The following is a 23,476-nucleotide window of genomic DNA, read 5'->3' on the forward strand; positions in this document are numbered from 1 at the left end:
AATATGTAGTTGCACCTTACCTGGGTGTTGACAGTTGTGCTTTCATTAGCGGCTAATATAATAATATAAATCTCAAAGTGGGGTCCGGCCGTCCGGGGACCCCCAGAGGTCCTTGAGCCGTGAGTTCCAGGGGGTACAGTACAGTACAGCTACATGATAGTTTGGAAACAAATGGACCCTTGTCGCCTTGTGGCATGTCATGTGGACGCAGCGGGGTCCTTGAAATTAAACAACTAATACGTCACCGTGTCCATTTGGGGGTCCTGGACACGAAAAGGTTTGGGAACCACTGTACTAGAGTAGAGGATAAAGTAGCCTACCGTATATTCATTCATCTCCTATCGATCTAGTCAATACACGTTAGACGTTAGTACGTTACCAAAAGTTGTGCGTGACACCAAAAATTGTGATCTATTGAATCCTGTTCCTGTATAATTAGAATCATTACGCAATCACCACAGAGTGCAAAGCACATTGGGTCACTGATGGCGGTGTAACAACTTCCAAAAAACCGAAGGTGGGCCAAACCATTTTGGGATTTAGACAGGGGTGGATCAAATATACCCTTCAAAATATATCGCGTTTATGAACGCAGGATTTCACAAGTATTACTCCTAAGATAACTTTGGAGCCAGGGGGGATAAAGGGGGGGACCCCCCAGCCAGAGGGGGACCCCCAAACTCATTTGGGGGGGACCAATGTGACGCTGGCAGGGGATTCGTCCCCTCCGTCCCCTAGCTTATTGCGCCCCTGAGTGTGCATAATTTAAACAATGAAAAGATATGGCACAAAATAAAATACCTAAGTTTTGATCATTTTAGTGATGAAATGGACAGGTGGTTAGGTCCAAATTATTGCCCGTATGATGACTATTCGATTGATGTTGAAGCTTGTGTTGCTGCTCAATTCTGTGACAAAGACTATGGGTGTGAGTGCGAGGCTCCAAGGCCACAAGAGATGCAGGCAGAGCAAGATTCCACCATGATTAGCAGCTTTACTGAAGAATCAGCTGTCACAAAGAGACTGAGTAGAGTGGTGACCGAGCCACTTGTTGCAGAAAAGAGTCCATCCTTTTCGTTCTCTCCAGCTCCGGCCATGAAGGCTGCCAAGAGGGAGGCAGCAGCCCCACGACCCAAGAAGAACGGCCCCAGCATCACTGAGCTGGTCGTCGAGGCTGTCTCCGCCTCAGGCTCCAAGGAATGGAGCAACATGTCCCTGGCTGCCGTCAAGAAGGTGGCAGCTAAAAGCTCGAAAAGAAGAAAGAGAGAAAAATGGCAGAGCCAAAGAAAGAGAAAGAAAAGATGGCAAAGCTCAAGAAACGGGAGGAAAAGAAGATGGGAGAGCTCAAGAAAGAAACGTATAAAAACTCAAGTTTAAGCAGGAGACGGGTCTGACTCAGTCATTCATCCCCTCTCTGAAATCTGCTTTTTTGTAAAACAGTTTGAGTTTTGAAATTAATATGAGTTTGTATTTATAGCTCTTTGTATTTTTTGTTTTTTAGAATTGCTCTGTCTTGTATGCCAGTAGCAATTAGGGGTGGGTGTGTAAGAGACATTTGAGCCACCATATTGTTTTCCATGATTCCTGGCAATCAATCTATGTTGCCATGGTTACAGGGAGGGAGGGTATTTAACCCTGGCCCTAATCAGGCACAGGTGTTGCCAGTGGCAGAGGTAAACCAGTTTTCATGAGGCCTGGTGATCTGTATCCTGTGCGTTTGAAGATTTATGTTATGTTTATTTTGTATGATAAAGTATAGGACTTTGAGCACTAATAAATATAGTTTAATTCCTATTCAACAGACACTTTTGGACATCAGTTATTTTGATCACACGTCTGAACTTCCTCAGCAACCAGTATCACCCAAGTATAGAGACTTGGCCGTTACAGCATTATTAAAATGGCGTCGTTTTGTTTATTTGCTGGTAATTGTAAACCCTTGCACGGGAGTGAAAAAGTTGCTAGAGAGCTGCGGAAGGGACTCCCACAGGGCGTGAGAGACTCGCTGTAAGCACTGGACCAGGGCTATACTGCACCTCGCATGAATACAGTCCAGGGGGAAATATGTCCACTATGGTCATGTCACGTGTCAGTTCTATGTCAAACAATCAACTCCAGTCTTCAATGTAACGGAATCAAAAAGATTATGTGGACTTATAGGAGCAATATTTCCAGCTCAGTGGGCTTGTGATTAGAGTGTTCGCCCTGAGACTAGGAGGTCAGGGTTCAATCCCCAGCCAAGACTATTCTTGTACCAAAAAGTGGTACCCAATGGCTCTGCTTGGCAATGGGTTGGATACACTAGACCTGTACGTGCCCGTCGCGGTTAGCCTACTTGGGAACGATGCAACTTGGGAACCTAATGATATAAGTTGTCATAGCACCCGTTTTAACTGTCAGCTGGTGCCCCACATGGAGATCTGTGTCTGTGTGTGAAGACTGCAAACTGCAACTGCCAAGTGTACTTGGCAATCAATTCGGCCCACTGGCAGAGCCTGATTGGTTGAGCCTCAATTGGCTGAGGCAGAGGCTGGAAATTGCACAGGTGAAAGGAGTTGGCCTCATTAGGCCCACTGGCAGAGCCTGTGGTGCAACCACGCCAAGGAACATCAACCTATGTGACTACCGGTATATCCCGATGTTTAGAGTACCAGTAGGGGCAAAAGTGGTGCTGTTGTGCCAGAAACAGAGAGAGAGAGATAGTGTTGCACTGTTGCCTGCTAATTACAGAGAGAGAGAGAGAGAGGCAGGGGGAGAGGGGAGTTTCACCACTCAGTTAACACAGGTATGATTTTAATTAGCGGTTTCTAAGCACTGAGCTCATGTATGAGTATTGCACCATGTGCACACACACACACACACACACACACACACACACACACACACACACACACACACACACACACACACACACACAGTATATGGAGAAGCCATTTGGTGTTGGAATTGAAACTCACCATGGGAAACTACTAAAACAGGTACTAGCAGAGCCAACATTGCAGTCCAAATCCTGTAGGATGAGAGAGTGTCAGAGAGTGTCAGAAAAGGTTGTGAGGCGGGATAGAATATGAGGGGGCAGGGGGAGATGAGAGAGAGTAGTGAAGAGGTTGAAGCACCTGGTGATGTAAGTTGACTGAACACAATTCTACTGTAGAGGGATACATCGATGGTATCACAAGGGAACACAGTCAGTAGGCAACATGTGCCACTTAATTGCCAGCTAATTTAGTCATTGCTCCACAGCACAGTGGAGGAACAGGTAGACCGACTTATCTGCTTATAGGTTGATACATGTTAAACAGAACTTGACATGCAAAGTTACAACACAAAGGGACACAAGGGTTTTGCATTGAAACCTGTCAGCAATTCCTGCAGTGTGGGCATAAAAGTGAGTGGGAACTTTTAGAGAAGATGGTGGCCCACAGACATCTACTTGTATTCAAGAATATAAACACACAAACTACACACAAAAATTACATTTGTAAATTTAAATGAAAGTTTACATCAACCAATCTTAAATGACCTGACCACTCATATTGCCATAAACAAAATGTGCTGGCTATTTATTTATATTCTATCAGTGAATAGTGATGTCCATGCAATGCCTTAATAAGGCTCATGCCTTTAATGAATCCTTCTTCACTCCCCCGAGCCAATATAATACTTACATTGTATTCAAAGCTTAGTGACCATGGCCTGGGCTTCGGCTGCGAATGTCACTGAGAAGGGAGAACACAAAGTCGTTAAGACTTTGCTTAAGGTCACGTATACAAAGCGTGTTAAAGAAATACATAATCATTTACCTTATAAGGAACAGCCATTTAATGGTGAAGGAAAAACTGGTCAGAAGATTTATTTGTCACATGATCATTTCAACTAATTATTAATTAAAACCAGGATAGCGTTTTTCAGAATACAAGCTCATAGTGCGTCACTTTGTGCCGTGCTGTGAGCTATTTTTGAATAGCAGATTTTTGTAATGCATTACATTTTTCAACACAAATCTTCTATTCTAGAGGTCCCTTGCACACAACATTTTCAGATGGGTCCACCATGGCCAAATATATATCAAGTTGGGGGTACTTGACATAAAAACTTTGAGAACCACTGGTTTAGAAGGCATTTGTAGAATCAGCCTCATGTCTCATTAAGACATGAGGCTGATTCTACAAATGTAAGTGGTTAAGAAACCACTCAGAAACCAGGCAGCACAATCTGGGAGAAAGAGGCACATTTCCAGTAATAGCATTATCAGACAGACAACAGACAGTTTGTTTGTTGGATAAATCACATTTCTGACAGATGCAGAACCCTAACCAATTTATGAGGCTTCCACATCTTCACTTAACTGATAAAAAAAGGTTAGTCATTAAAGCAGTTGTTCAAGCTAGAAGGTCCTGGTTTCGATTCCCGCTGGGGACGCTGTGGGCGTGTTCTCTCCTATCAGTGCCCATACCCGAGGTGGGGTTGGCGATGTTCTCCCCGTGTCCCCTAGGGTAGGTATACCCTCACAAGAAACATGCAGTAATCCTGGTCTCTAAACTACCTCCCCCTGGCCAGCCGGGGCGCCTGATAGAGGGGAAAGGAACTGGTCGGAATATGCATAGAAGGAAGCAGTCCGCTGCCCCCCCAGGTTGACAGAGGAAGTGTAGCGCCCAGGATTACATTAGATAATTGACACTGCATGGGTGAAAAAAATGGGTTGCAAAATCGTGGGATAAAAAGTATCTAAAATAATAAGCAGTTGCTGCACAGGAGGCCACATTATAACACATAACACAAGGAACTACTGAAGATGTTAAATTGCCTCTCCTTAGCAGCTCAGCACCATGACAGGCATACACACATTTGCTCAGTGCTAGATAACAAGAAGCTATTATCTTTGTTTGTTCTTCTTTTTTTTCCACTGTGTGAGCAAGGTTACTGTTACTTGTCTTCGGGCAACTCACTTAAATTGACACAATAAATATTAATGCACACATTATTCTGCATTCTGTTTTTCACAAAAACAGACATGATCTAAGAAGTGGATAGACGCAACATAACACAAGCTCAGTGATGACCACTGAATTTATTGATCCTCCACATCATGCTGTAAAAAACGAAAACATAAATAGCACCATGGACAGCTGCCATGATGTAGGCACCTGCACAACATGTGCACCAGCAGGTGTTAATGCATGTGTATGTGATGCAGGGCAATGGATGACTATACACAAAAGAGGTTAACTTTCCAAAATATTCAATGAGGGGAAAGTGAGGGAAACAGTAAGTAGCCTATATGACTGAATGAGTGTGCATAGCCTATACCTGTCACAAAGTACACTTGCACAAAACAAGCCTTATTATAGACTAGAGTCACTAGACCATCCAGACAAGCTCCTTTGAGAGATAACAATAAGCCACCTTGCTGATGAAAAACAGCCAATTGTACTTTAGTGCCAAGTCATTATTGTGCATTAAACAGAAAAAGATTTTTAAATCGATCAGGGCCAGCTAACCTTAAAATAGCCCATCTACACCTGTGAAGGATTACATGAACACATAACTATTGAATGTCAATATATCAAGTTAATATGCTACTGAAATGCTGTGAGGGCCGTGATTGAAATGTCTGGAGCCTACTTAAGTGCACACTGTCAGCACCATTTCCAGTATCTTGCCGGGGGAAAAAAAGACCAAATTAAATATGCCCTTGCATGTTATCTGAACTAAATATATGCCTACATATTGTTTTCGGGTAGGTTCTAAATCCAAGACAGACTCTAGCTGCTGTGTGCCTCAAGGAATCCAAAACGTCCGCCAAAGCAGTATTATTCATTTGGGGCTGACTCACTCTCTGCCAGACGGTCCTACACCCGACGCGCCGGGGCTTGTTTGTGTTTCCAGCAGCAGCAGCAGCAGAGGAAACCCTGACTTTCTGTTATTTTTGCTGTTATTTTCAAGTCGTTTCTTGGGAGACGGCAATTATATGAGTAATGTGACTTATGGCGTACGACATAGTATACGTTCACACATACGGTCTCGTTTAATGTCTGACTCTGACTGACCTAACAAAAAGTGAGTCTATTGAAATGACAGTCACATAGCCATCCCATCCATGATCTGTATAGATTTCAAATTGCAATTTGTAGTCTTTGACAAACGCTTTTGGAGGAATTTGGGAAAAACATGAAGACAAATAATAAAACTGACAAAACATGATGAATCAGTTCTCAACTTCGCACCTGTGCACCAAATATCAGAGGAATGCAGTTCTGCTATAGCAGCAGCGCGCGAACTTGATGGTGACTTTTAAATAGGAGAACTTTAAGTAGCCTTATGAAGCTGCTGCTGAGCTGCTCTACTGTTATTGAATGAAGTCCTTACTTGGCAGTTGGCAGGCTTATAGATGATCTCCTGAGGTGTTGTTGTGGCACAACTCCACTCGTCCCGAGTCCGACTCCCACCACAGTCACGTCAAATCGGGGTTTTCCAGTCTTCAGTCCCGAAGTTGGCTAGTCTGTTTTTGTCGTTCTAATTCTATAATAGGCTAATGTCGGACTTTTCCCACTGTAAGGATTATAAATATATGGGTTTCTCTCCCACTTACTATAGCCTACGTCCCTCCACTCGATGCAGTTCCCCTGACATTAAGTGAGTGTCTGGGCTGTGTGTAGCAGAGTGTGTGAACATATGAGAGGGAGGGAGGGAGAAGGATCGTGACGTCAACAACAAGGCTCTATAACAGTGCACCTGGCCCTTTTTCATATCATCATGGTCATGGGCATGGCCCATTATTTTTCAGCCACGGAGTCACGGACCGCTATTTGATGAGATTTATAGTTTGCTGACCCTGCAAAACTAAATAATTTTGTTATCGTTGGATAGGATTTTGTCCTACCATTCTCTAAATCATGTATAGACTTCTTGTAAATTAGGCTAGGCCTTCTGTAAGACATGCATGCAGATGTTTAACAATGACTTAACTCTTGAGAACGGGTCCATTTGGTTTCATGTTACATTCTCAAAAGTTAAAGAACTATAAGGGTCCTTTTGGTTCAAGCTCCATCATTTACTGTAGCTGCGGACCAATATGGAACCCCCTCAATAAGGAACACTGCTCTATAAAACCAGCCCAAAATAAATGAAATATTATTTCCCCCTTTTCGATTGTACCGTATTTCCTTACTTATTCACATCTAATATATCGTGTAGGACTGTATGTTTCAAAATTCAAATCAGTCTTGAATGAATACATTTTATAGGTGATATTGAAAATCCACTGCGATTATTGATTAATATTCACCTAACCGTTTTTATATAGCATTTATATAGCACATTTAATTATTTACTTAAAAAAAAAAACTCACTCTCACTGGAATTGACTAGTTGTATGGATATTGTAAGTAGGCTAGTATTGATTATAAATGTAATTATTCTAATGTCACCCATGAACACTGTCAACAGGCTGCATGTGACCTCATCCAGGATGATGTCATACTGTATAATACAACATGAGGCTGGCTTTACAGAGACACTCTGGGCATCACATAATATCACACACACACACACACACACACACACACACACACACACACACACACACACACACACCACCAGGTCCTCCACCACCAAGAAACATTAAAAATCACACCCCTGTGAAGTGAGGGGTAGGCCTACTAATATATTAAAGTCTAACTCATGTTGATTAGGTGATGTAATGGTGATGTAAAACAAATGGTGCAAACACAAACATTAAACCTGTGTATATCAAACTCCATTATATACACTTCCACTATAAACTCTTTTTTGCAGCTTTCGCCTTAATTTTTTTATAGAGGGACAGACAGCATAGGCGGACAGGAAATGGGGGAGAGAGATGGGGGAGTGACATGCAATAAAGGCCGTCGGAATCGGGAGTCGAACCCGTGGCACACTGCCAGACTCGGGCTACCGGCCAAGGTGCCTGGATTGCTGAGCCTAGGCCATACACTGCCACTTTAATACAGTTTTTACTGAATGAAATACATTCATCTCATGTACTGGAAAACTGGAGAACTGCTTGAGCAAAAAGCCCAATAGTGGCCCCTAGGGGATGTGCTGTTCCTTACATCTTCAGACTCAGAGCATGATGAATATTGATTGATTGATTGATTGATTGATTGATTGATTGATTGAAAATGGTATTCACAGTTTGTAGAATGGAATACAAAACCAGAAAAAGCACTAAGACTTGTTTACATCAGGGTCCTCCATTTTCAATTAATCTGAACATTGTACAAATATACACTTCTATGAAAAAGATGATCGTCATAAAGTAAAAAATCACACCCGTGTGAAGTGAGGGGCACTCTAATTATCGTACATCATCATCAAGAATCTTATTGGCCAAGGGTTCCCACCGATATACCCAGCCAATTTGTTCAGACACATACGTAACGATGTAAATTCTCCATTCATTGTCAATTGCCATTCAGACAACACAAACATTAAACACTATAGCTGTTTATAGGAGCTAGGGGCTAACGCCCCTCAAAAATTACACTCGAGTGAAGTTAGGGGCACTCACTCTTATCATCATACATCACATTCCGTGGTCACTCAGCCAATCAAATCATCACAAATGTCATTCCGGCCAATCACTTCTGGCGTCTGGCCTCAAAAAGAGAAAAACGTGTAGGCCTACACTAGTAAGAATAAAATCACACCTGTGTGAAGTGAGGGGTTCTAATATATTAAAGTCTAACTCATGTTGATTAGGTGATGTAATGGTGAAGTAAAACAAACGGTGCAAACACAAACATTAAACGCCATTAACAATAAAGACAATATGACATAAATGGCACATTATGACATAAATTTTCCCTTCATTGTCAATGATGTTTAAAAAACAAACATACTAATGCGGCTAGCGCCCTTCAAAGATAAAGGGACGAACGGAGTGACCTGAGGACTTTGAGGGGCGCTATACAGATTATTCTGTATGGATGTACAATGACACAAACAGCATTTTTAAATTAGGCCTGTAATGTAAATTAATCGCAAAAACTAAATGCTTGGTGTGTAAGCACCTATACACCCAAACAGACTAATTAAGAACTAAATGCTTGGTGTGTATGTGTAAGCACTACACCCAAACAGACTAAGAACTAAATGCTTGGTGTGTATGTGTAAGCACTACACCCAAACAGACTAAGAACTAAATGCTTGGTGTGTAAGCACCTATACACCCAAACAGACTAAGGCCTGTGCACCTTCGCATAGCATACAACATTGATGCATGCTAGATGTATGAAAGGGTTTGTTTACATCTTGCCACAATGCATTTCCAATGGAAGTCACATGGTTTGACACAACACTTTTGTTGTACGGCTTTCGGTTGTGACTGCCCCCCTCCCACTCAATCAACACAAATGTTGTGTCAAACCATGTGACTCCCATTGGAAATGTATTGCGAGCTTGCATCAGTCAATAAGTCTCATACAACAAGCATACATCAGTCTGTTGTAAAGGTGTGAGTCAGGCCTAAGGGTGCCACACGTTCGGAAATGCGCACCTGGAGCAAAATCGCATATTAGTTTGTATTGGCAGTGCGCTCAGTGTGCCTATATCCAAACACACCTAGGATATAGGCACACACATAGGGGTGCTGCAGAGAGGTGCTGAGGTGCAGCACCCTGGTTTTTGAATGAATGAATGAATGAATGAATAAATACATTTACGGCCCTGCGTACCAACACCTACGTGTTTCGAAATTGCACATAATGCAGAAGGCTGCACGATGCATTCATGAAAACTAGCCCTTCTAAACTCCAACAATCAAAGAAAGTGTTGTCTATGGTGGATTTTTATGAAACAAACACTTTTCAGATTGAAAGACTCGAAAGAGGATAATTCAAGCTTGCATTACAACTGCAATGTTAGTGAATTTTAACGTTGTTTAATACAAGCAGCACACTTTTAATTTGGATGAATGGGCATTGTACCCTCAACACGTGTTGCAACTAGATTCAACCCATTATAAAAAAATCTAGTGTTGCAAATTGCGGCTATGGAGAAATGAACTGCCTGATTTCCAGTAAGGTTCATCTCGCTGGGAGATTAATGTGCAAAGCAATTTCCATGGGAATCCAGCCAGCACTGCCCAGCAGTTTTTGATGTTGTCTGGAACCAAAATGTTGGACGGACGGATGGACGAATTAATATCACGGCGCTATACGTGGCGTTAATAATCTAAATTCAAATTTGTGGTATGATGTTTCTGCTGGGTACAAGTGACATTTATGTGGATCACTCACATTGCCAACTGGAGTTTTGTAGGGGTATATGGGTCTGGCAGTGGGAGCCTGCAAGACAGATTTCATAATGTTTTTCTCCCAGAATATGTTATTGGCAGAATGGGCAGTCCTCACTCATGTGACTGAGAAATCCTTTTATGTGTTTTGAATTAAACCAACTGCTTTTAGGGCAGATGCCATAGGAGGGACACTGCTGAAGGCAAAATACATAAAGTGTGAATTAGTAGTGTAGCCTACTGTTATACTTTATTATTAAATAAATGGGCCATTTACGCTCATTTCCTTTACATTACCCCTGGGTGTTGGAGCTCACATTAACTGTCTGTAGATGATAAATTGAAGACTGGTAAGAATGCTGAATCAGGAAAAAATAATAAGGAATGCCTTGGCCGTTGCTGTTCTTCCCTTCTATTTGTATGTGTGCATGCTTGTGTGCATGAGTGAGTGTGTGAAGCTACTGTAAGATTGCGCATGTTGTTACAGTCTATTAAGCTCATTGAATGGACAAAATGTAGTACATTGCTCTTTAATTATGGTTATAATTCATTACAAAATGCAGCCTAAAGCACAATTTTTGGGACAATTCTGTGGGAAATCTGTGAATCCTTAGAGATTGTAGTAATGTTCATCCCTTCACACAAGGCCCACATCCCTTGGAGCAAAATGCCTTTCTCCTTTTGTGAAACCAAGACACATAAGCAGCAGACCAGTAGTGGCGTATCTACAATAAGGCCATTTTCTGCCTGGCCAAAATCCATACACTGACTGAGGACAAACGCATGCCTTTCAGCCTTTGTATCCTATTGTCTGGCAGGTATCTCTTTGAAAACCTTTAGTGCTACTGATGCGCGGGGGGACGACAATTAACACATCTTGCCTGCCCAAAATGTAATTCCTGGAAACGCCACTGAAGCAGACAGCAACTGTTCCTCATGTATGTTTGTGTTAGTGTGTATACTGGGGACCACACAACACTACTGCACCCATACCTGTTACTTACACGTGTCTGTTTTTCTAAATAACTATAGGCCTAACTATGATTGCTGTTAACTGCTTACTTACTCTTGTGTATTTGTTTGAACACAGTATCACATGTTTATTATGTAGTACGTGTAGTATGTGTGCGTTTTTATCTGAGAGCGAGCGAGGGATAGGGAATTCCCAATGTCAACATCAACATAAATAGTTAATACTATGGGAATTGATATGACGTATTAAAACGTTGTGGTTGAATGCGAGTGCCCTGGCCACTAACACCTTATGACGTATATAAAGTGTGTATGCAAATATTTTACTGTATGAAGGCGGAGATATATTTCCATAAAGATTTCCCTAATCTGCGTCATCGTGAAGCTACATTACTTTACTCATCACCTAAACTGTTTCAGCTCAATGGCTTCATAGAGATATATTATATGCTCCCCTGCCAGTTGGAATACTTTCCTCTGTGTACTGCTGCAATGGTTATTTGGGCATGAGCATCATTTACACACAAACATGCACACACACACACACACACACACACACATCTAGCATCTCTTAAATTATGAGTCACAAGATAAGGGAGGAAACCAGTGTGTGGAACACAGAGGGGTGTGTCCCCATTATTTGCCTGTAGGCACATTTTGTTTTAAACGGCTCATAAACCAATGCAAGATTGACATTATCAGATAACAGCCACAGTCACTAACTGTAACTGCAAGATGTTTTCTGTCATGCCACCAGACTCTTGCTGCTTTTGATGGGAAACCATCCTGTTTTTATCTGGGCCTATACAGTGCCAATTCCAGTCAACTCTGTTGACGTTACAATCAAATTGACAAATCTTTAATGTATGAGTATATACACAGGGAAAACATCCGTCTTAGAAACTAGGCTAGGCCTATATATAAAACTGTGTGTGTGTGTGTGTGTGTGTGTGTGTGTGTGTGTGTGTGCGCACGCGCACGTGCGTGTACATGTTTATTCATGCTTCAGTGATTAGACAAAGCCACTAGAAAGGGAAACACAAAGCATAGGGGTGATGCTTTTGAAATGAAGAGGTGACATCATTCTAGCATTATCTCACCCTGGATGACATCATCCTCTTGGTATGTAATGCTCCTGTCAGGATGGCCTCATGCACCATGTATAATCTGATACATTATTAATGAGCGGATTCCCCCTGTTTGAAGTGCAGAGGCCAGCTTTCACATTGCAGGGTCTATTGAGCCATGTCAACATGATTATAAAGAACCTAAAGGATCCATTCATCTATTAGCTATGTGATAGCTCAGCTTAGGAAATAAAATCAAGGTGAAGTGAGTCACCTTGGGCAATGGCATAATATAAAATCACATTCATGAATATCACATGCAAATTATAAATGGACTGCCGTTACCATATATTCTTTAGTCTTTACGTCCTTACTTTATTTATTGCTCCAAGTCTTTACGGCAATTCAAATGCACAACAGCAGGACACCACACATTCATGCAGAACCCACCAATGCCTGTCCTCAGCCGTATTCAATAGAACAACATGCAAAAGACTCATTCTTAATGATGCCAAGTCCCCAATGTCAAAATTGTGGTATAGCTCAATGGCTGTAATTATGTTTTTCTTCAAATCACACTTCACACCAAAGTGTTTACATGGAGAACATGTATTACACTGGTTAGGTGTGGTGAAAAAAGACAAGAATTGAGATCAGTTATTTAACTGTGTTGCTGGCAACATACATTGAAGACTTTCCACCTGAATCACTGACAAACTGTCCTCTGGCATCTCTCAGTGGGCCAAGATTTTAAACGCACACCAGAGCGGTTACTCATAATTCTGCTTAAACTGAGATTGGCTATTTCAACGCATGCTCTCTGAAAGAGTTGTGTAATTGAAACCAGTTTTAGTTCCCAATCCATCCATTTCGTATTATGTGCTACACAGAAGCTTCTCGTGAATGCCAACAAAAGCTGGCATATACCTTGTGGGGGGCGCTGTTCTCACACCAGACCAACTCTGGCACAGTTTTTATTCACAGAAATGATGCGGACAACAGTAGCCTAAGTGCATTAGGCTAGGCAAAGTCAGTCTCTTTCTCTTTCAGGGGGGCAGGGTGGGGCCAGCGAGGAGGAGCGACAGCGGACCAGCGGAGGTAAGTGGGTTTAATTGAAGGCCACTCCGACTCCCTCTCCCTCTCTCTCCGAGGTTACAAACCCGACCGAGACGCCACAACCTGTAAATGCTGCATTTTATATAGTGCATTTCATTCACAGACAACAGATGCACCAACCTGTCCTTATCGGGAGCAGTTATGTTAAAGTGTCTTGCTCAAGGACACTTTGCCGGAGGAACTTGGACATGAACCAGGATCATTGTGTGCCCATGAAGCGGCTGCTCTATAATCTAAGCATGCACTTTAAAAAAGCTTTCACTGTAATGTCACCTTTCTATTCTCACTTCTTGAGGAAATAGGCATTAGAATCTGGCAGAGTGAGAAGGAAGTCAATCTAAACCATTTTCATTAAGACTCTTCAGCTCAGATTGACAATTAACCATTTATTGCAAATATATTGCATTTAGTATGGCGATGTGGCTCTGCTCATCCCAGATTATCTCTGCACCGAGACACAGCTCTGATATCATATCACATTTGATATCTCAGATTACACAACTCTGATAACAACAACAAACCAGAGCAGAGCAGAGTATAAGATAAATACATTACATCAACAACATAACTTCCAATGAATTCCACATAGATACATACATGTATCTACCACATAGATACATATATACCACATAGATACAGTATAACACATACCAGTACTAGAAAAGTCGCAATTTAGAAAAATTGTGTGATTGCCGCAATTGCTTACATAGGCCCCTTCCACAAATTTTGCTAGCCAATTACAATGTCAGTCACCCCTGTGATCATGTGTAAGTAATTCGGAGGGGATTTATCCCCCAAAAATCATGTTTTTGCAGAAAATGGTTACATCTTTTGCATTTGCAGCAAAATGAAAATGGAATTGCTTTTAGCTTTTGGTTGATTAAACCATTCGCGAAATATGATTCAAATTCGGGGTGGATTGGACGTTTGGTTCATGATTTGTGGCATGTTTTGTAAAATAGATCCCTCCCACATTTTTGAGAGATTTGGACAAAAGAGGAGCAAAAAGTGTGAAGAGTTCAAGAGTATATGGAAAAACGTAAAGTAGGCTGTTATAGCGCCACCATGAGGCCGACTGATGTAATTCCTTTTCAATTCATTTTCAGAATTATTATGAACCTCCCCCCAAGTCTTATTAAATATGGCGCTTCCCTCTCCGAGGGAAAGAAATACTTAAATTGTAGCCTTAATTAGTCTTCGATCTTCCCATTGTAAGTCTATGGAGAACTAATTAATTAATATCAATGAAACTATACAATGTGCGTGTGTGCGTGTGTGTGTGTGTGTGTGTGTGTGTGTGTGTGTGTGTGTGTGTGTGTGTGTGTGTGTGCGTGTGTGTGTGTGTGTGTGTGTGTGACCCCAAAGTTGACTGCTCAGTGTGAATGGCCAAGCTGTAGGTGTCAATGGGTCAATGTCAGACACACACATGAAGTCAGTTTTAAAAAAAATATTAGTGGGAGGGTCCTATGTAAGCGACCCCGGCAACCACACTTTTCAAAATTGAGACTTTTCTAGTTAGTTACTATTGCGACACCAGGTCACATTTACTATGAAAATGTGCATTTCCTGTCAGTCAGTCCATCCATCCATCCGTCCGTCCATCACCCCACGTCTCCATATGGTCATGCCCTGTGACATCACGTGACATCATCAGGGATGGAGATCCCTGATCAATATTAAGCCCATATATGGGAATGCCCATACATGTATATGGAGATCCCTGATGTCATCAATATTGGCCAGCAACTCTACCTCAAACCCTTAGATCTCCATATATGGAGCTGACCTGTTCTGACATTCCATATGTTTATCCTTCCCCATCCGTCCTTCGTCTTCGATGTCTCCCTTTTGACTGATACCTGTCCATTTAAACTCTAGACGGGCCCGCCCCAAAGTTATTAGTGCAGCCGCACCCGGCAGCCGGCGAAAACTAGTTCTCAACAGTTCCGGAAATTAAGGCCCATCCCTACCTGGGCCCTCATCAAACCCTGTACACTCAAGACACTGCCCCCGCTGCTAGATCTCCATACATGGAGCTGACCTGTTCTGACATTCCATATGTTGACCTCATCAAACCCTGTACAATCAAGACACGCTCCATATATGGCCAGTACAGAATTCATTCCATATGTTGATCTGGCCCCCCAATCTGCGTGCACTGCACACCATGAGGGCGTCTTACTGGTTATTATTACTACTACCAGTTAATAATGATAATTATAATCACTGACAGTGTGGTGTTATGCCAGTATTTACTTGACAAAGGTTTTCTATCACATTCTCACTGTGTCCTTGGGGTACAGTAACAATTTTCCAGAGATTCTCAAGTTGGTGGTTTTTCCACTGAAGATGAAAATGACCTTGCATGTATTTTTCCTGTATAGAAAAACACTAATACAAAGGATAGTATAAATAGACTCTATGGAAGGCCTGTATGTTGGACACATCCACAGACTTATTTTAATTGGCACTGCGACCAGGGTCACAGCTATGAATGTTCCTGTGTCTCATGGCCATAATGATCACTTCAGCTACCTTCCACTACTCACTGAAAGAACTGTTCATAACCATATCAACATATTCTTTGGCTTGGAAAAGCTTTAGTTGTGTTGTGAAAGTATTGCAAACACTGTAAGCATTTGTCCCTATAAGTAAGTAGTACATAGTTGGACCCCCTCGGAAACGAGATGATACATCTCAAGGGGATATCCGTTTCTCAATAAAGTGTTATTTCTGTGTTTCAACCTGTGAGTGCCCATTTGTGTTTATATCGCGCATTAGCATGGTTCAAGTGCTGTGTTTATATCGTACATTAGCATGGTTCAAGTGCTGTGTGTGCTGGCAATGTTTAAGGATGATGTATTTTCCTGACAACCCATGTATCAGATGTCACCTCAGAGACGATGGCGTGCCACAAAAAACTAGCTGACTTTGTAGTAGTCATGAAGCTGGAGGCAGCAATAAGTCTGCACACATGAAACAAAACAGAAACCTGCTTCGGGCTGCTTTTCATGAGGTTTGTGAAAGAGCAATCCGGGAAGCCATCAGTGCCATCATCTCAATGAGAGATTAGTGAAAGAGTAATATAACTTGTATTCAGTTTTTAATAGTTGTTGGTACATTTTTATGTGAAGACAGCAGATTTGAAAAGCACACATACACATATACAGTCACACACTGCTCTCCCACCCATCCCACCGATGTGATGCAAGCACACATGGCAGAGGTGGTGTGTGTGTGTGTGTGTGTGTGTGTGTGTGTGTGTGTGTGTGTGTGTGTGTGTGTGTGTGTGTGTGTGTGTGTGTGTGTGTTTTTTTCAAATCTGCTGTCTTCACATACAAATGTACCAAGTGTTTATTGGTTAATGGGTCTTATTTGTGAGAATACTCGTCAGTTGGTACATGTGAGATACATGATTATATTGGGATTCTGAAGTACATGATTGATTATATATGGGATTTTGGAGTGATTATATTAGTTGTTATTAGTTGTCATTAGAAATGCTTACCTGTTGTACTGCCCTCACTGAGGTGATGTAACGACAATTAGGCAGCCAGCCAAACTCCATACAAAAAAGAGACAGGAGTCAGGAATGAGGCATCTTGCTCCCTTTTTACTGATCTTTGTCAGGAGTGAAACTGTAACACAGTAAAATGTACAAAATACAATACTGTTAAGAGTCACATAAATAAAATAAATTATACAGACCATTACAATAGCCTACCAAACTGCTACAAAACTCTACAGCATGTATACAGTCATCGAAAAGCAGTTAAACAATTGGCATTTAAATAATCAAACCAAACAATCCTGTCTAAATCCAAATACGTGATATATTCTTGCATTAAAAAGAACACAAACATTAAACTTACAAACAATGTTCCTCCTGTAGTGTCAAACAGCACAGCTAATCTCTCTCTTCACAGCAAACATTTTTCTGCCTGCTCTCCCTCACACACATGGCACCCTGGGCAAGACCTACACTGTAAAGACTATAATTCTTTTGGGCGGTAGGATTTTAGCGGAAGTATTGCCAAACGTAATTACGTTGAGGCTTTACAAATCAGTTTACATTCTTTGCGAATGAAACAAGTGTTGTGATTGGTCGGGAAAATATCGTATCCAGGGGAAATACATCTGACGGATGTTCCGGAGGATACATCCACCGATAGCTTCTCTGCATTATGTTGTGACCAGGCTTTTCTTTTCGCATTGTTAACCTCTTTTAACCAGTAACACGCGCAAACGCGGGAAGCGAACGCAGCTCGTACATATTTGGGTTTTGGACGTATAGCTGCTTTGGGGACTCCTTATATGGTTATGGCTGAGTCATGGTGACGTAACAGCGGGACAGCTCCATATATGGGCACAAAAGCGGGACAGACAGACACACAGACATGATCTGCTAGGTCTCATAGTAAGTGCTCATTGCGTTCGCAACAATGGAGAGAGGGGGGCAAACTGCCATAAATAGCTGATGCAAGGGTAGGATACTTCCTGCTTGCCCATGCAGTCGCACCTCATGGCAAGCACAGTATTTAATTCCTGGTCTAACAACCAAAGACCAAATACCAAAGACTCTGTAAAAATGGGACCCAGTGCCTCCCTGCTTGACACTCAGCATCAAGGGTTGGATTGGGGGTAAATCCCTGCGACATACTAGCGTCATGTCCAGGGGGTGTACTTGTACATCAAGCTGCCTCGCGCTACAGAAACAGGAGATAGGCTCCTGCCCTATGGGCCTCATGGCTCGGCCAGGCTACTTACTAAGCGTGATTTCTTTCTACGTCCGAGCATAGACATGGTAACGCCCCGCCTGCCTCTGATTGGCGTACCGACATTGCTCGTCTTGCCTGTCCTCCGAGATGCAAGGGTACTCCTTGGTGGGGAATAATACAAGTAGGCCTACAAGTGAATGGCAACACGCAACAGTAACTTTGCTTAATTCTTGTAGAAGAGCTCCCGACCGGATCATACAGACTTTTTAAACAGAGACCAGGCTCTGAGGTGGTGGAAAGGCTGGTGAGGCGAGGTTACATGCTGGATAGTCTGCCGAGAGGTTTTCTTTTTGCAGATAAGTAAGCATGGGATGGGACCGAGGCTACGAGGTTACTCCGTGGTGGGAAATAAATGAATATCTTTTTAGTATTAGTTTACTATAATTAGATTAATACACGATAATCAACACTAACACTTTAATTTAGAACACACCCAAATCAAATCATAGTTGTTCAATCAATTATTCAATCAAAGCAAACGGCACAAACAATATTAGTTTGCCTCTTCTACAAAAATTAAAGTTACAAGTTACTGTCGCGTGTTGCCATTCTCTTGGACTTGTATTATTTCCCACGACGGAGTAGCCTTGCATCTCGGAGGACAGGCAAGACGTCGGCAGTGTCGGTAGGCCAATCAGAGCCAGGCGGGGCGTTACCATGTCTATGCTCAGACTAGAAAGAAATCACGCACTTACTAACAACCAATGGTTAAGGTCGACAGCACCTATAGCAGCCAATGAGTGACTCCAAGTCCTGCCCCCAGGGAGGACCCTTTCAAAGCAGAGGTTTTATAAGTCCCTGCGCGAGGGCAAGAGCTCAGATTCAATGAAGGAACCAAGAATCCAGCCTTGTGCTCAGAACTGCACAAAGAAAACCTAGTAATCCAGCTTCACATTGACCAATGGTAAATAATGCTTAAATGCTATTAATGAGAAATGTAGGCCTACTGTATACTGCGTTATCCATATGTTGTAAACCAGTCTGTATTATTGACGAATGTGGCCTGGGCCGTGGTTCAGCGGTCCAGGCACCTTGGCCGGTAGCTTGAGTCTGGCAGTGTGCTGCGGGTTCGACTCCCGAGCCTGACGGCCTTCTTCTATAAAAAAAAAAATCACACCCGTGTGAACAGAGTGGTGCAACTCCCCTCTCCCCCACCCCCTCCTCTCTCTCTCTCTCTCTCTCTCATTAGCAGGCAACAGCGCCCCTACTGGTAGGCTACTAATAGTCATACTCGTGCTCATTAACACATACATAGTTGAACACATACATAGTTTAACACGGACATTGCTGGTTGTAGGAGTGGTTGCACCACTCAAAATATAAAATATTTTTTGACGAATGTATATATTGTATATCTGCCTTTCATCTGATTGCAGGTTTTTTACCTATTGCCTCCTACCATTCATACTAACCTGACCTTTAATAGAGTTTAGTTCATGTGTGTTAAATGTATGTTTGTTTAATGACAATAAAATATATAAGACACCAGAGTTATGTTCTTTTAGAGCAAAGCAAAGTAGGGTTAGTTAGGCTGAGTAAAATCCACGTGAACCCTTGTGAAAGCTGATTCCCTTCCAGAGGGGACGATTGGCTCAATGTGTTAATAATTAGCAAAGAAATTGTGACCAGTTATAAATCTGGACAGTGCCTGTGTGTTTACAGATAAATATACCCCTTTAATTCCTGCACACTGGAAAATCGTCATTTCAATTCAATATTGTAACATACACTCCTGGAGCGCATAAAGACAAGAGCTGTTACTGTAGTATTACTGTAGTAGAGAAGATCTTTCTGTTGACAGCTAAGTGACTCAATGCTTTTGGTTGTGTTGTAATGCCAAAGGCCTCGGGGGAGATGGGTAACCTTCACTCATCTGCTCTTTTCATGATTTACTTATTTCTCTACTTATACCGTACAGCTTCAGAATTATATAGCAATAGCATCATCAATGTCTCTATTTATAGTTTATACCCACACACACACACACCACCTCTTCTGTCTCTTCCCTCTGAAAACCTTTTCACTCACATTCTCCGCACATAAGATCACCCACCCTCCCTCTCTCTCTCTCTCTATCTCTCTCTCTCTCTCTCTCTCTCACGCACGCACACTCACATCTTTATTTTCCCCTCACGTGTACTCACACAGAGGCAGGACACACATTTGTCCTAACTCTTACCCCATTCTCTCGTCGGACAGAGGAACGAAGGAAACATGGCACAGACCAGCGAGTGCCCCTTTTTTCCTTCCTTTATCTCCATCCGACGGAGCAAAGAGCATGAAGGAAAAGGAGAAGATAAAGAGAGAGAAAGAGAGAGGGAGCTCGTATAAACGAGCCACTGCGTACTGCGTAGCTGGTGCGTCAGTGGATTTTATAGCCTCAATTTAGTGAGCCATTGCCATCTAGCCAGCACATTAAAGCAAATGGCCAGGGAATAGAGTATTAGAGTAGTAGGGGACTGTCAACTTCACACACTGTCATGACATGTTGAAATATTGTACTGTTCTGTAGACTACAGTACAGTATTTCAACATGTGTGAATGAATACATCTACAGTGTAGATGTATTGGGGGCATCCCTATTCTGGGTTAGGGTTAGGGCAAAAATAGCTGATCAACAACCCACAACGCATCACAACACTGTGTGTGTAGACAGAAGAAAGTGGTGCAAGCAAGTACAGTTGCAACTCAGGTTGACTTGTAAACCAATTTACAAGTCCCCCCCACACACACACTGTACACACACACACACTACATGCCCATGTGTGCCGGAGTTAATGATGTTTTCAGTCAGTACTTGTGTATGGTAAAGCTTAGATTAATCAGACTGCAAGCAATATTATTGGATAGCTCCTTCCCTGAGTCATACACTCTACACGTCTCCTCAGTATAGGGGTGTCATCGATGCACCAACTTGCTTTTACTATTAACCACTTAAGCCCAGTTTTATACATCATCATACATCAACAGTGTCACATTGTGAACGTTTTCATAATGACATTTCCACATTCCCACAATAGGGATTAGTTGAAAGTGGTTAAAGAGCTCAGCTCGTATGGCCTTGGGAGAAAAGTGTAATTTGCCTGAATCTGAATCATGAACTGTTTGCTTCTATATCTGCTTGATCACATTTTTGTCTTTTGTATATTCAAATACATTCGCAGAATCCAACTTGTGTTTTGATGGCTTTATAGTAATAATAAGTGAATGAATATTTTGTCTAAAAACAGGTAACCTTCCACAGGGCTAATCAGGAAGGAACCACCTGTATACTCCAAAAGAGTACAGGTGGGTCACGTTTTTTCAAACCGGCCTCATGCTCGAAAACTCACAGAAATCGGTACACATTATCTCTGGGGTCATGTGATCAAGATGTATACAGTAAGTGAATTCTCAGATACCATTCAAAGTGACTGACTTCCAAAGTTTGCAGACCCCGTCTGAACCCTTTCTCAGCTGAGGCCATTTGTCTTGTAGAATCATCAATTTATGCTGCTTAAGACATATGTAAGGGGGTAATTTACATATTTGAACATATTAATGGAGACAATTCAATAACACATACAGTATATGTATTGATACTATGGATGTAGGTAGACAGATAAATGTCTTTAGGGCACAAAATAGTCAAATTGTTGCTGTGTCATGCTGTCGCGGCTGGTAACAAACACCTACACACTGACAGCAGGACCAATTACAATACCCTGCTATGCACTGGTGGGCAGGGTGAAGGAAAAACAAAAACAGAATTCAGCGTCAAGCTAATGGCACATTAGAGAAATGTACAAGCATTCCTAGAATATCTATTACACCTATAGGACAGGTCTATTGGGAGCAAATATTGGCATGATCAGCAACAGCAGCATTTACTGGTCATTCTGTACTTGATGAGCACGCACGCACGCACGCACGTACACACACACACACACACACACACACACACACACCAATATGCAGTTATGTAAAAGTTCTGCTCTTCTACCACGCCAAAATGGTAATTACTGTATGGCACAGCACATTGCTATGACATAATTAAATAACTGCAGGTGAATAGGTTAAGAGCCACATTTCTGTTTAAATCAATCCTTGGACAATTGATCTATCCCAGACTGGTGTGTTCTTGCCTCGGGCAAATCTTAAATGTCTACCATGGTACCAACAAGTAACAACATCAACTTAGCCTCAGACAACACAGGCTGTTTTCACTGCAGTGTAAAATAAAAAAATTACGTTGATTTCTAAATTATCCTAAACATTTCACTTACAATGAGGCAAAAGAACACATACATTTATCTAATCTTCATAACTATTTTTTAAAGTGAAACACAAACTAACTATTTCAGTTAACAGCCACGGTTTAACAATTTTGGAATGCAGAAAGAGATGTCTGACCTCTGTGTCAGGCTGGCTGTGTGATTACCAACAGGTTGGTTGCCTCATTAAAACTGGAAGCAAAACTTGACGGGCCAGGAATCAATGGCTCAGTACAATCCAATTATAAAAACAAAACACAAGGCAGGATAATATTGTCCTGCTTGAACAAAGTGAGAGGGTAATTAAACTACATACAGTTGAGAATTTTTGAGAAAAATAAGTAATACAAAGATAATACAAAGATTGAGCCAATACCGGTAACCTCAAGTAAACAGTAACATGGTCAACTCCCTTGACTGAAGAGCGCCACCGCAACGGCCAACTTGTGCAGGCTGTAGTAGTACAGTACTTGCATGTTTAAATGCAGCTCATCATTATTTCTCAGGATTTCTCACCCTTTATATTCAAATCAAACATTAAATGGAAATGCCTTGAAGACTATATTAAAAATAAATATTAGTAATTAGCTACTCACCAACAGCTCCACATCACCAAGGCACTGTCTTCCACTCCTCAACTGCTGCTGAAGCAAGAAAAGTGTTTGGTAAAATGAAGAGGGGATGCATAGTCATCTAGATGCTACAGTATGTTTGTATGTATGTTTGTGTGTGTTTCACAGCCTGAGTCCTATCAGTGGTGGACTTCTTGATCAGAAGTTGTAACAGAAAAGTCCCATAGGGCTTAGAGAGCTTAAGGAGCTTTATCTGGAGTCACCAGTGACCAGTGTACTGCATAGGGTTACAGAAACCACCCCACCACTTCCTCGTGGGTCTCTGGGCATGGCTGGCTATTTCTGGGGGAGTGTATCAAAATACTGAACGAACCAATAACAGTATCACTCCCTCAAATGCCAGGGGCATGTACACGCGCCCGTGTGTGTGCGTGCGTGCGTG

General features: G+C 42.0%; 1 protein-coding gene across 4 annotated transcripts in view; it reads right to left on the minus strand.

The window, feature by feature from the left end:
- Positions 1–23,238, minus strand: part of lepr (leptin receptor) — a 56,513-nt gene extending 33,275 nt beyond the window's left edge. Inside the window, exons 1-5 of one of the 4 annotated variants that reach the window (XM_080771137.1) lie at positions 23,059–23,238; positions 16,940–17,069; positions 3,669–3,719; positions 3,117–3,148; positions 2,958–3,010 (exon numbers count right to left, since the gene is read on the minus strand). In XM_080771137.1, coding sequence (XP_080627263.1) covers positions 2,958–2,997 — 40 coding nt within the window. In that variant the 5' untranslated portion in view covers positions 2,998–3,010; positions 3,117–3,148; positions 3,669–3,719; positions 16,940–17,069; positions 23,059–23,238. Of the gene's footprint in view, positions 1–2,957; positions 3,011–3,116; positions 3,149–3,668; positions 3,720–6,369; positions 6,624–16,939; positions 17,070–23,058 lie in introns of those variants that run through there. The other 3 variants (XM_080771135.1, XM_080771136.1, XM_080771134.1) reach the window with 3 other exon arrangements.
- Positions 23,239–23,476: the final 238 nt, after the last annotated feature.

Source organism: Protomyctophum bolini (assembly GCF_963924005.1).
Source record: "Protomyctophum bolini genome assembly, chromosome: 8".
In the NCBI taxonomy this organism is placed as follows: Eukaryota; Metazoa; Chordata; class Actinopteri; order Myctophiformes; family Myctophidae; genus Protomyctophum; species Protomyctophum bolini.